Here is a 13,618-nt window from a genome sequence, read left to right as displayed (position 1 = left end):
CACGACTTCGCAGCTAACAACAAAACCAGTAAACTATTAGAATACACTTACAACAATTTCATTTGTAACAACGTCAAAGTAGTTATAGAAAGTAACGGAAAAGCAAAAGAATTCTGAAATTATTCCTTCCAGTTAGATAGACTTCACAGCTATTGAAAAGAAATAAATCAAGTGAACCCAGTACCAGCGGGATGCTCAAAGACCTACCAAAAGTGTACGTGCGCATGATCCAATCTACCGCAGTTTTTCCGCCCCAGAAGGATCGTACTACAGTACCCGCCATGCTTTGCGTCCATGATCTGGAGACGGGAAAGCGCGCGCAGGGCCTGTTGGGAGCGCGCGTGTGTCGGCGGCCGGGGAAAGTGGCGAAGCGAGCGCCCTTCCCTGGCGCCTTCTCTCCTCTCTCCCTTCCCTGTCCATTCATTGCTGCCCTGCGGACTCTCCGCGCCCTCCTCTCCGCTGGCTGCCGCCTCTGCCGCCGCCGCCATGGAGGCGCTGATTCCGGTCATTAACAAGCTGCAGGACGTCTTCAACACGGTGGGCGCCGATATCATCCAGTTGCCGCAGATCGTGGTGGTCGGGACGCAGGTGAGACAGGCGGGGCCTGAGCCAGGGTGACCTCCGCCCGAGGAGGAAGCGAACAGATGCCCTTGGTGGGGACCCTCCAAGCGGGGGAGCGGAGCGTTAAGTGGGACGCGGGTGCAAGGAGAGATGGGTTTCCTTCCTGTTGTGGATCCGAGGGAAGGAAATATTAAGGTCGGCCAATGCGAGTCTTGCACTGTGCGGGGTTGGGGGTTGTTGTTCTTGTTGTTCTCTAAAGGTATATGCCGCCCAACTCCCAGCGAGTCTGGAAGGTGTGCAAATTTTTAAAAAAATGCGTTTATGGCTGTTGCAGTTGTGATTAGTATTGGCAGTCTTCCAGTTGTTAGGTCTGGTTTAGAATGCACGCGAGCTTTATTTGTAATTGTATTGGAAGTATTTAGAGCAGGGGTCTTCAAACTTGGTCCTTTTATGGCTTGTGGACTTCAACTCCCAGAATTCCTCAGCCAGGCAGGCTGACTGAGGAATTCTGGGAGTTGAAGTCCACAAGTCATAAAAGGGCCGAGTTGGAAGACCCCTGATTTAGAGGCTTCTTGAGGCGCAGGGTTACGTTTATATAAATAAGTAACCGGTCGTGATGTGTTCATTAGTGGGATCAACAGTGGTATTGCCATAAAAGGTTTTTCTTTATTTTTTTGAACCATGTGTTATTCCCCTCCCAGTATCTCCCAAATAGGAGAAGCCTGTTGATAGACTCTTTCCAATCCTGACTTAATTTGCTAGTCAAGGGGGATTTTTAAAGGGAACACAACAGGAGACTGGTCTGACATCCCGAAGGTTGCAAATATGCAATTTAAATTTGGGGGATAGCCCTCTAAAGCAGGGGTCTTCCAACTCTTCAGCACTTTGATCCCTTCAGATTGTTCATCAGTTCGCAAACATTTATTTCGATAACATAATAAAGAATTTGATGAATTCTACTTTGATAGCACCACTACTAACAATAATAACAGTAATCCCTTGGATAGTGGGGGGTTAATTCTGGAGTTGATACTGATCACTTTTGGGAAAGCTGCACTAACTCTACATTTTAAGGTTATCAGAAGGCCTCTAGTGGTTTGTTTTGATGTTAAATCCTAAGGATGGGATTAGTAAGTTTGTTAAGCCAGGGCTTTTCAACCAGTGGTACGTGTGTACATTGGCACCTAGCAGGTGGTACGCGGCCATCCTAGAAAAGTGGTAGCGGGGGAGGGAAATGAGCTGAACTGGTAGCAGCACTGCACAAGCCTGAGCGACTGAGCGAGAGATGGCTGGAGCTGCAGGGCTGTCAGGGCTCAGCAGAAGTGCCAGGATCTGCGCCAGGCCCCAGCTGGAGCTCAGTGCTGATCCCGGCGCTTCTGCTGAGCCCAGAAGAAGCGCCAATCAGCCGGAATGTTGCTGCATCTCCAGGATCTTGTGATTTACATTCAGATGCTTGGCAACTGATTCATATTTATGACGGTCACAGTATCCCAGGGTCATGTGAAGCGACCAAAACCTGCTGCAACCACCCAGCAGATGGGGAGGAACAAAAACCAAACACCCCCCCACCCCACCCCCGCTGCCAATCCTCAACAGAAATGCTTACAACAATGAAAACCTCGGACAGGAGGAAGAGCGCCGGCGGGCAGGCAGGTGTCTTGCTCGGCTGTGGCTTGGGGGGCACTTTTTTCAGTGCCATTGTAACTTCGAACAGTCACTAAGCGAACTGTTGTAAGTCGAGGACTACCTGTACTTCATCATTTTTTCCTTTTTTTTTTTGGTCATCAAGTTTTTGACACCTTGCTAGGCGACTGGTGGTACACAGATGTTGCCATATCCTAAAAGTGGTACAATGGGTGAAAATGTTGAAAAGCCCTGTGTTAAGCCATTTGACTAACATTTAAAGTGAATTGGAGAAGGTGCTTGGAAATTATGCAATGGCACATTGGCAGGTAAAGTCCTGAGCTTGTTAAAGCTAAAAGGAAAAATGGAAACATTCTGTCCCCATGTGGAAAGTAAGAGAAATTTGTAGGTCTTTGTCTGTCTCAGTATGTGCTGTCTGGAACTACTGTGCAGGGAGATTTATCCTTGCAACAACTGTGTTAAGTAGGTCTTTTTGCTGTTGCTTTACAAATGAGGAAATGCATCTTGTAAACACATGCAGTCTTATATAGACAGTATAGGTAAGGTGCTATGGAGGGATTTGGAAGTGATAATGAGAAATGTTTTAATGTGAAAGGGTTTTAAAACAAAGTTATTCAGAGAACAGTTTGGAGGTGATGCAGTAAGCCGATTATTCTGTCAGATGCTTGCAGGGGTGAGTAGCTAGGAAAAAATATGAATGCCACACCTTGTTCTTCAGAGGAAAATATGCATAAATTGTGATCGATAAATAAGGATTAAAACTGTAGAAACCACAAGAGATTAGATCTCAGGGATATAATATTATGAAAATTAGGGGAAATGAAAATCAGAAGGTTAAGTGAATATATTTCTTTATTAAATTTAGTTGTCACTTCATTTTCCAAAGCGATGCTAGGCAGCTTACATTTTAATAAATATATAAAAATTATAAATATAAAAACAAACTGACAAAGAATCAAATACATGTGTAAAGGGATAGCATTTTCTAGAAAAAAATGTAAGTATTTTGGTTAACAGACTTGTATTATTTTTCCATAATATATTCTGGGCTAAATTTACTCTGGTGCTGTTAAACGTGTACAGTGAAAGGTTGAAAATCTCAATTTGCAGCCAGCAAAGTCATTGATCCAACCAATCTGCCTGCATCCAGTTTTCAGCTGTTTCAACATCAGGCTTGCCATTACTAGAAAGTGCAATTATACAGAGGTTGAAGGGAGAATAGCAGAGGGAATCTGAAGCCATATTTCTTTTCCAAAGCTAAACTTATTTTCTGACCTCTGAGATGACATCAGGAGTCATAGAATTATGGCTAAGTGACATTTCAGATCAAATTACTACAGCGTTTAAGATAATATAAATACCTAGTTTATCATGTTAGCTAATAATGCATTATATTGTATACACATTATAGGAAAGATTTTGTGTTCTGTTATGTATTCTAAGTGGAAAACAAGTTTATGCGCTGTTCATGTTTAAAGAATATGTCATTTTAAAAAGGTTATTGCTAATAATTCCATGCCATGGTAGGTCTGGTAAATCCCATTTCCCAGAAGCCCTATCATCAATAGTGAATAATGAGCATTATTGGAGTTGTAGGTCTGAATTAAGTTCCACCCTGCATATTGTTGGATCTGTGGGACTTAATTCAATGAAAACAAATTTAACTGTAGTATATAAATTAGATAAATAAAAGTATCTGAAGCATACCATAAAATACAGGTTTTCCTTGAGTTCTCTTGTGTTCTCTGTCTTGGGCTTGGATCCTGATCACCCAGTCAAAATCAGTTAGATGAAACCTTAACTTTGATTCCTCTTATCTTTGGTTTGTCTCAGCCATCTTTTTCTGACACCATATATTGGTGTTGGTACTTGGTTCCTTGTTTGCATGGAAGCAAATGCTGTTTATAAACTGTGTTTTAAGCATGTTAGTAACCTGGGTCCAAAATTAAATTTCCCAAAATATACCAAAAAAGTATCAGAATCAGACTTTGGAGGTCTTCTAGTTGAACCCTCTGCTCAGGCAAGAGATCCTATACAATTTAAGACAACTGGCTGTTCAGTCTCTTCTTAAAAACCTTCAATGATGAAGCACCTACAACTTCTGAAGGCAAGCTGTTCCACTGGTTAATTGTCCTCTCTGTTAGGAAGTTTCTCCTTAATTCCAGGTTGCTTCTCTCCTTGATTAGTTTCCATCCATTGTTTCTTGTCTTGCCCTCTGGTGCTTTAGAAAATAAGTTGACTCCTTCCTCATTGTGGTAACCTCTCAAATACTGGAATACTACTATCATGTCCCCCCTAGTCCTTCTTTTCTCTAGACTAGCCAAACTCAAATCTTGCAACTGTTCTTCATATGTTTTTGTATGCAGGTCTTTAATCATCTTAGTTGCTCTTCTTTGCACTTTTTCCAAAGTCTCAACATTGTTTTTTTGTAATGTGGTGACCAAAACTGGATACAGTATTCCAGGTGTGGCCTTACTAAGGTTTTATAAAGTGGTACTAACACTTCAGCTAGTGGAGGTGACAGTATTCCAGCTGAGCTATTCAAAATCTTAAAAGACGATGCAGTAAAAGTGCTACACTCAATTTGCCAGCAAATTTGGAAAACTCAACAGTGGCCACAGGACTGGAAAAGATCAGTTTACATTCCAATTCCAAAGAAAGGCAGTGCCAAAGAATGTTCAAACTATCGCACCATTGCACTCATTTCTCATGCTAGTAAAGTTATGCTTAAAATTCTACAAGCTAGACTCCAGCAGTAGGTGGATCGAGAACTACCAGAAGTACAGGCAGGATTTCGAAGAGGCAGAGGAACTAGAGATCAAATTGCTAACATACGCTGGATCATGGAGAAAGCTAGAGAGTTCCAGAAAAACATCTACTTCTGCTTCATTGACTATGCTAAAGCCTTTGATTGTGTGGATCATAACAAACTGTGGCAAGTCCTTAAAGAGATGGGTATACCAGACCATCTTATTTGTCTCTTGAGAAACCTATATGTGGGCCAAGAAGCAACAGTGAGAACTGGACACAGAACCACTGATTGGTTCAAAATTGGGAAAGGAGTCCGGCAAGGCTGTATACTGTCGCCTTGCCTATTTAACTTATATGCAGAGCACATCATGAGAAAGGCAGGGCTAGATGAATCAAAAGTTGGAATTAAGATTGCCGGAAGAAACATCAACAACCTAAGATATGCAGATGATACCACTCTAATGGCAGAAAGTGAAGAGGAACTAAAGAGCCTCTTGTTGCGAGTGAAGAAGGAGAGTGCAAAACTTGGGTTGAAACTAAACATTAAGAAAACCAAGATCATGGCATCCGGCCCTCTCAATTCCTGGCATATAGATGGGGAAGAAATGGAGGTAGTGACAGATTTTATTTTCCTGGGCTCCAAGATCACTGCAGATGGGGACTGTAGCCAAGAAATTAAAAGACGCTTGCTCCTGGGGAGGAAAGCCATGGCAAATCTAGACAGCACACTAAAAAGCAGAGACATCACCCTGTCAACAAAAGTGCGTATAGTCAAGGCTATGGTCTTCCCAGTTGCAATGTATGGCAGTGAAAGCTGGACCATACGAAAGGCTGAGCGCCAAAGAATTGATGCCTTTGAATTATGGTGCTGGAGAAGACTCCTGCGAGTCCCTTGGACTGCAAGGCGATCAAACCGGTCAGTCCTAGAGGAGATCAACCCTGACTGCTCTTTAGAAGGCCAGATCCTGAAGCTAAAACTCAAATACTTTGGCCACCTAATGAGAAGGAAGGACTCACTGGAGAAGAGCCTAATGCTGGGAAAGATTGAGGGCAATAGAAGAAGGGGACGACAGAGAATGAGGTGGCTGGATGGAGTCACTGAAGCAGTAGGCGTGAGCTTAAATGGACTCCAGAAGATGGTAGAGGACAGGAAGGCCTGGAGGAACATTGTCCATAGGGTCGCGATGGGTCGGACACGACTTCGCAACTAACAACAACAACAACAACAACTAACACTTCATGTGATTTTAGTTCTATGCCTCTGTTTATACAACCAAGGATTGTATTAGCTTTTTTGGCTGCTGCCACAATGCTGGCTCATATTTAAGTGATTGTCTACTAGGACTCCAAGGTCCCTTTCACAGTTTTTGAGCCAGATTTCACATAATTTGTACTTTGTACCTTTGTTTTTTCCTGCCTACATGTAAACCCTTGCTTTTCTCCACATTATAATTCATGTTGTTGGATAGGGCCCATTGTTCAAGTCTGTCAAGATCTTTTGGGATCCTGAGCTTATATTCTGGAGTGTGGGCTATTCCTGCCAGATCAGTGTCGTATGCAAACTTGATGAGTTTCTTTATTCTCTCATCTAAGTCATTTATGAAGATATTGAAGAGTACAGGACCTCAGGTGGAACCTTATGATACCCCACTGCTTACTTCCCTCTCTGTAGATGTAGTACTTTAAGGATGACTCGTTGAGTACAATTTGTCAGCCAGTTACAAATCCATCTGGTGGTGATGCTGTCTATCCCACATTGTTGTAGGATAGGTTGTGGTCTACTTTGTTGAATGTCTTGCTAAAGTCTAAGCATACTACAGTATGTCCACAGTATTTCTCTGGTTTACTAATTTAATCACTTTGTCAAAGAATGAAATAAGATTGGTTTGGCATATTCTATTTTTAACAAACCCATGCTGGCTTTTAGTTATACCTTTTTTTGTTTTTAAATGTTTACAGATCTGTTTTTTGATTTATCTTTTCCAGTATCTTCCCAGGTGTTGATACTAAGCTGAATGGTCTGTAGTTTCCTGGGTCTGTTTCTTTTCCTTTTTTGAAGATGGGAACCACAACAGCTCTTTTCCAATCCTCAGGTAATTCCCCGGTGTTCCAGGATTTTGGAAAGATATGGTACAATAGTTCTGAGATAAAATCTGCCAGTTCCTTTAGAACTCTGGGATGTAATCCATCAAGTCCTGGGGATTTATATTTGTCAAGATCAGATAGCTGTTCTCTAACCATTTCCTTGCTTATTGTAATTTTTATTTCTAGTCTGTCTTTTACAGTTAAGTTTTTGCTAGATTGGGCTGTATTTTTGCATGAAGACTGATGCAAAGAATGAATTAAGCAGTTCTGCTTTTTCTCTGCTGCCTATTACTTCCTTGCCATCTTCTCTTTTAAGTGGACCTACTGTTTCCTTGATTTTTTTTCTTATTATTTGCTGAAAAACTTTTTTATTATCTTTGACTTTTGTTGCAAGTCTTTGTTCATTCTGAGCCTTTACTTTCCTGACTTCTTCTTTGCAGATTCTGGCTAGCTGCTGATACACTGCTTTAGTTAGGTGTTACCCTTTCCATTTTTGTACTTGTGGGTTTTTTCAGTTTATCAGGGAGATCTTTGTGCAACCATGTTGGTTTCTTCTTCACTTTCTTGTTTTTCTTTTTCGGTGGTATTCTGCTGGACTGGGCTTTTATTATCATATTTTTCAGAGTTTCCCACGCTTCTTGAGTTGTTTTCCCCTTTAGGATTTTCATCCATGGAATTTTTCTTAGTCTCTCAGAGTTTGTTAAAATCAGAAGTGTATATCTAACTGTCCCCAACTGAGCAGCCTACAAATTTTAGAGACTGAAGTTGAACACATTTAGATATCACCAGATTGGTGATGGGTAGCTGTAGCTATGAATTTAAAATTTTAAGCAAGATAATATTGGCCTTTATTCAGAAATGTTAATACTCACCCACCTGTTAGAAAAGCATGGTACTGTTTGTGCCTATATAAATAGGAAAGCCTGACTTATCTACTAATCTTATAAAGTAAAATTAGGAATAGGATTTGTAGGTCTGTGAGATATAATTTTAGTTGGGTGAGGCACGTCTAATCCTTTGCCAAATACATTTTTAAATGGCTAAAGGCCAAAGAAACATGGCTTTTGTTGCAATAGGGATAGAAGTATTATATAGGTTTCTGCATGTGCCCTGACATAAAATGAAATAAACCTAGAAAGTAAGAAAAGGCTAAAATAAAGAAAATAGGGTAGCTAAAAATGCATAGTTTTAAAAGTACTTTTTTTCATCAAAATCAAACAAAAGTTCATTGGCAAACACTTGCTAATAAGTTTGTAAAAGGCTGTAGTCTTAGCATAATTTAAGAACCAATTACTAACAGAAAAATGCCAGCAACTTAATTCAAATATCAAACACATTGTAGCTCATAGTTTTAATGAAGGGATCTTGTCTAGACTCCTTACGTATATATGGAGAAAACCAAATTCATTGAAATCTTTAACTATTACATCAGTTGCATTTTAAAAACTGAAATGCAATGTCAGTTATTAGAGTTAATTAGGATATATGTTTATTCAGAAGATTTGGGTAATGTATTACAGAATGGAAAATAGTTTAAATGGATGATCAAAGTATATATTGTAATCAAATGGAAACTCTGTTCTCATATTTATTTCCTGCCTTTATTATTTTGATAAATAATGCAAGGTGGCTAACTTACCTAATACTCTTTCTCTTCCTATTAATCCATCCTGAAGGAGAACCATGGCTTATCATTAAAATTTTCTGACTCCGGCCTTTGCTTATATTAATTCAAGCATGCTAATTAGGATGATGGAAATTGTAATCCAACACATGAAGTTGAAACCCAATGCATGTGAAAGGCAGAGTTGAAAAAAGCTGCATTTTGATTGACAAAATTAGTCACACAGAGGATACTACAAACCTTGTGCACCCTGTCCAGATCAAGAAAATAATACAGTTGAAATAGTTTTCACTAATGTGGCTTCCTGGTCTTGTGATGTATAAGCATAAAGTCTTGCTTTTCCTTCCCTATGTGGGAGATAGAGACCAACCTCACATAAGAAAAACAAGATTAAACTTAATTATTCAGGGAAAAAAATGTTCCAGATAGCATCTATCTTTTACAAATGGAGATTTATCGGCTAGGATGTCTGAGAAGATATTAAATAAGCTTTCAATTAATGCTGTAGATTACAAGAAAATTATATGGAAATCTAACCTCATTTATATAGGGCAGGGAAGGACTGGGGCAGACATGTCAAACACAAGGCCCGGGGGCCGGATCCGGCCCACAAAGTGGTTTCATGTGGCCCCCGAAGCCATCCTGGAAACAGTGAGGGAACGGTCCCCGCTGCCTTGGCCCTGGCCCAGAGACCCTCCTTCTGCCAGAGACCCTCAGATCTGTCCCACTCCTGCCCAGGCCCCCATAGGCACCCTTGATGCCAATGATGTAGAGCTGGCCGCGCCCACCCAGTAGGCCTTACACACTCCAGCTGCGCCCACCCAGTAGGCCACGCCCACCCTGGCCATTCCCACCCGGCCCCCCGAGGGCAACCACAATGCTGATGTGGCCCTCAATGAAATTGAGTTTGACACCCCTGGACTGGGGTATTCGACTTTGTTAGTTACCTAGAGCCTCTTTCCCTCATAGGAATGTGTATGTGTCATTGCTGAATACATCTTCTCCATCCATCAAATTATTTAAAGTGCAGAGAAGGGGAGGGTTCACCTGGTGTTCTCCTAATGGGGTTAAGGTTGGAATAACTCAGGGGTAGGCAACCTCGGCTCTTTTATGACTCATGGACTTCAACGCCCAGAATTCCTGAGTCAGCTATGCTGACTCAGGAATTCTGGGAGTTGAAGTCCATGAGTCATAAAAGAGCCGAGGTTGCCTACCCCTGGAATAACTAAAGGCCACTGTCTGTGGATTATATGTGCTAATTACCAACAGCACTGTTTCCAGAGACTCGGGAAAGTTCTATAGTTGTTTCTATAGTTAATGTAAGCTGTTGCTTGGTATTAATATCTTTCTCTGCTCTGGACTCCCTTTTCCTTCAGCCGTGCCAATTAACATTTTAAATGTTCCCTGACATTTAGTAAATAAATATTGGTTTATATTTTTGCTAATTGAAATGAAGGACATGTGTGCTCGCTCTGGGTTGGGAGTGTGCTGGAGGCAAACTTAACTGGAAACTACTCATAGTATAGGTAGTCCTCAGTTTACAATCACAACTGAGCCCAGAGTTTATGTTGCTAAGTGAGACTTTTGTTAAGTGAATGGTGCCCCGTTTCACGAACTTTCTTCTCACAGTTGTTGGGTGAATCATTGCAGTGGTTAAGTCAGTAACACAGCTGTTAAGTGAATCTGGCTTTTCCATTGATTTTGCTTGTCAGAGGTTTGCAAAGCGTGAGGAATATGATCCTGGGGGGACAAAATTCCAGTCCCACTTTGGGTAGTTGAGCAAGGAATACCTGTAATGGTATTAATGGAAGACAATTTCTGATCAAAGGCTAGAAGTACGTTCTTAACAAGTAAGAGTGGATTGATAGTAAAACAAATTACCCAGAGAGGTCACAGTCTTCCGTTTAGTACATGCAGGTGTTCAGGTGAGGCTGCACAACCATCTGTCAGGGATGCTTTGCTATGATGCCTCCTGTAGGCTTAAATGGCCTCAATGCTTCCTCCATCTCCGATCTCAGACCTGTTCAGCATTCTAGGACATTAAGGTAGCAATTCTTTAACAGAGAAAATTTAAAGTGGGATTTGAATCTGAAATGATAGCACTATTTTCATTTGGATCTGGATTTAAATTTCCTTCGTGATGTACTTAGATTAACCACCAAACCACAAGAATATCTGGTATACCACTTAGCAATTTTTAATAAATAATCACTATTAAACACATCACCGCCTAGTCTCTGATAATTTTGCCTCAGGGTTACACATAATTTATCTAATACAGGGGTCTTCGAACTTGGCCCACTTATGACTTGTGGACTTCAACTTCCAGAATTCCTCAGGCAGGCATGCTGGCTAAGGAATTCTGGGAGCTGAAGTCCACAAGTCATAAAAGGGCCAAGTTTGAAGACCCCTGACCTAATAAAACTGGCTTACAGTCCATAAATCCTGTGTCATAACATAGGTAGGTGTGAGTTATTTTTTTCCTGCAACAGATCAACATGGCTACTCTTATTTCTTAGACAGAAATTTCTTATTTCTGTCTATATCTTGTCTGTGCAAGATATCTTTATTCCTTCTCTGGTCTGTGTATTGCAGATATGTCAAACTCGTGACGTCACATGATGTGCGACATATCAGAACTTTCCCCCCATTGCTGGCAATGGGGTGGGCACAGTTTCCTCGTAATGCATCTGGCCCATGGGCCGGCAGTTTGACACCCCTGGTGTATTGGGATACATGATAAATGAAATGGAGACTAATTACCAGTAGTTCTTGATTCTTTACAGCCCAGAGAATGCCAAATGAAAAAATTTGCAAGGGATGCAGTTAAATTGTATTTAATAATATACTGCACAGTATATTATCATTTTTTGTTTGTTTTTCATATACTAAGCAGAAATATTAAAGAAAAATTTAGTTTATTTATATTTATTAAATTAAAGTACTTTCCATCTTACAGTCAAGTGACTCTACTGATTGTCGCTGAAGTACAAGAATGTGACTTCTGCTTTCTCTTTGTTCCTGATATGGTTTCCTTATTGTAGCTGAAATCAAATTTCTGAAACTGATTTGTTGATAACTGTTTGGTATTGATGAAATAATGGTTTAATCTATCCATGCTGCTTAAAGTTATCTACTTAAGAGTCTGATATGGTGGAGTAATAACTTTTGTTTCCAAATGTTCTTTTTACACACTTATGAGTGAAGTAGAAATTTAAAATTTAAAAATTGTATCTAAAGGGAGTTTATTACAAGGAATCATATATCATATTTTTAATATGTTACTTTTCTGTAACTAGAATACACATGGGTCATCAAAACTTTGCAAGTCGTCTTCTCATTGCAGGTCCAGGTGAGAGTGTTGTGTAGATATCTGTAGTAGTTGTGTGCTTTTTTTTGTATGCTCATGTTCCTGGCAGATTTAAATAGGCAAGGTATACTTAAGCCAAAGAAACACAGGTTGGCACGAAGTATATTAAATGGCTTCATAATCATTATGAAAACCCACAAATCCACAATCTCAAAGTCCCAAAATGTTTACTCATTTTCATTTATTCCTTGCCTTTCTGTCAATGAAAGGCCTTGCAGAACTCTTTTGCAAACACCTGATTCTAGAAATAAAGTTTTAGTTCTGCTCTAAAACTCAGTAACATAACATTAAACATGCATCACCAGGAATGTTCTGCAATCATTAGTTAGCCATTGATTCTGACTGATATATTCATACTATGCGCCGGAAGGTAGGTGTCAATGCTGCAACAAACTTGGGTGAAGCCATTTTTTCCTTTGTTTTCAGTTGCCACAGAGTTGGGAGAGGGGATGTATATTTTAGGTTAGACCAAACAATAAGTTGTCCTGTGGGAACCAAGGTCATTGCCAGTGTTTTGGCGGGCTGCAGCTTTTGTTAGCCTGCCAAAGTAGATTATTGGGGAATGTGATTTATGACCTAATACTGGGCTGGGAAGTTCAACTTTGTAACATTGTAACCTTTGGGAGGGAATAATGAAAGAGCCTTGGTGGAGCAGTGGGCTAATGCCTCCTTAAGTAACAACAGCTGCCTGCAATTAGTGCAGGTTCGAGTCCCACCAGGCTCAAGGTTGACTCAGCCTTCCATCCTTCCGAGGTAGGTAAAATGAGGACCCAGATTGTTGGGGGCAATAAGCTGACTTTGTAATAATGCCGCTTGGGGTCCCCGAAAGCCCTAATAAGCAGGCATATACATAGAATGAAGGCTATTTCTAAGCACATTGATTTGTGCTTAGATTGTAAGCCGCCCTGAGTCTTCGGAGAAGGGCGGGATATAAATGGGACTAAAAACAACAACAACAACAAAAAAACTTCAGTCTTGGTTTCACTTTTGATCATGCCAATACTGTGTAGCCAAATAAAATGTTCTTTAAGGAAACCTCTTGCTTGAAATTCTGATTATTCTGTGCTTATCTAAGCATCCTGTGCACTTCAACATCTCCTTTTCTCCCTTTGAACTTGGATTGCCAAAGACAAATTCACTTCCCGTGGTTCGATGGGCGTTCATACTGATGATTGCTTGAGATGCAGGAAACTCTGTTCAAAGTTATTGGAGTAGTGGCATGAGTATTTAAGTCCTCTCTTCTCATTTTCAGAGCAGTGGCAAAAGTTCTGTGCTAGAAAGCTTGGTGGGGAGAGATCTGCTCCCAAGAGGCACTGGGATTGTTACTCGAAGGCCACTCATCCTGCAGCTGGTACATGTTACAACAGAAGAATGTCGGAAAACTGCTGGAGATGAAAATGGTAAGGCATGTGAGATTAATGGATATTTAAATGGCAATAGATGATTGTGAGCCATTGTTATGCAATCAGTACAGAGAAAAAACAGTACTTAAATTTCTCCTATGCCTCAGGTTTTTTGATTATTTATACATTCTGATATTAAAGTACAGGTAGCAAATTGCAACAGGAATTCAGTAATTTTAA

The 13,618-nt window shown here is 40.5% G+C and overlaps 1 protein-coding gene across 2 annotated transcripts in view; it reads left to right on the top strand.

The window, feature by feature from the left end:
* The first annotated feature begins 260 nt into the window (after positions 1-260).
* The window catches only part of DNM1L (dynamin 1 like), a 49,405-nt gene continuing 36,047 nt past the window's right edge, over positions 261-13,618 (top strand). For both annotated transcript variants that reach the window (XM_081331728.1, XM_081331727.1), the window contains exons 1-2: positions 261-588; positions 13,288-13,435. In XM_081331728.1, the coding sequence (XP_081187854.1) occupies positions 295-588; positions 13,288-13,435 (442 nt within the window). In that variant the 5' untranslated portion in view covers positions 261-294. The remainder of the gene's footprint in view (positions 589-13,287; positions 13,436-13,618) is intronic.

This window comes from Vipera berus (genome assembly GCF_964194415.1).
Source record: "Vipera berus genome assembly, chromosome: 6".
NCBI lineage: Eukaryota > Metazoa > Chordata > Lepidosauria > Squamata > Viperidae > Vipera > Vipera berus.
Note: the sequence above shows the minus strand (reverse complement) of the source record. Positions and strands in the feature narration are given on the sequence as shown.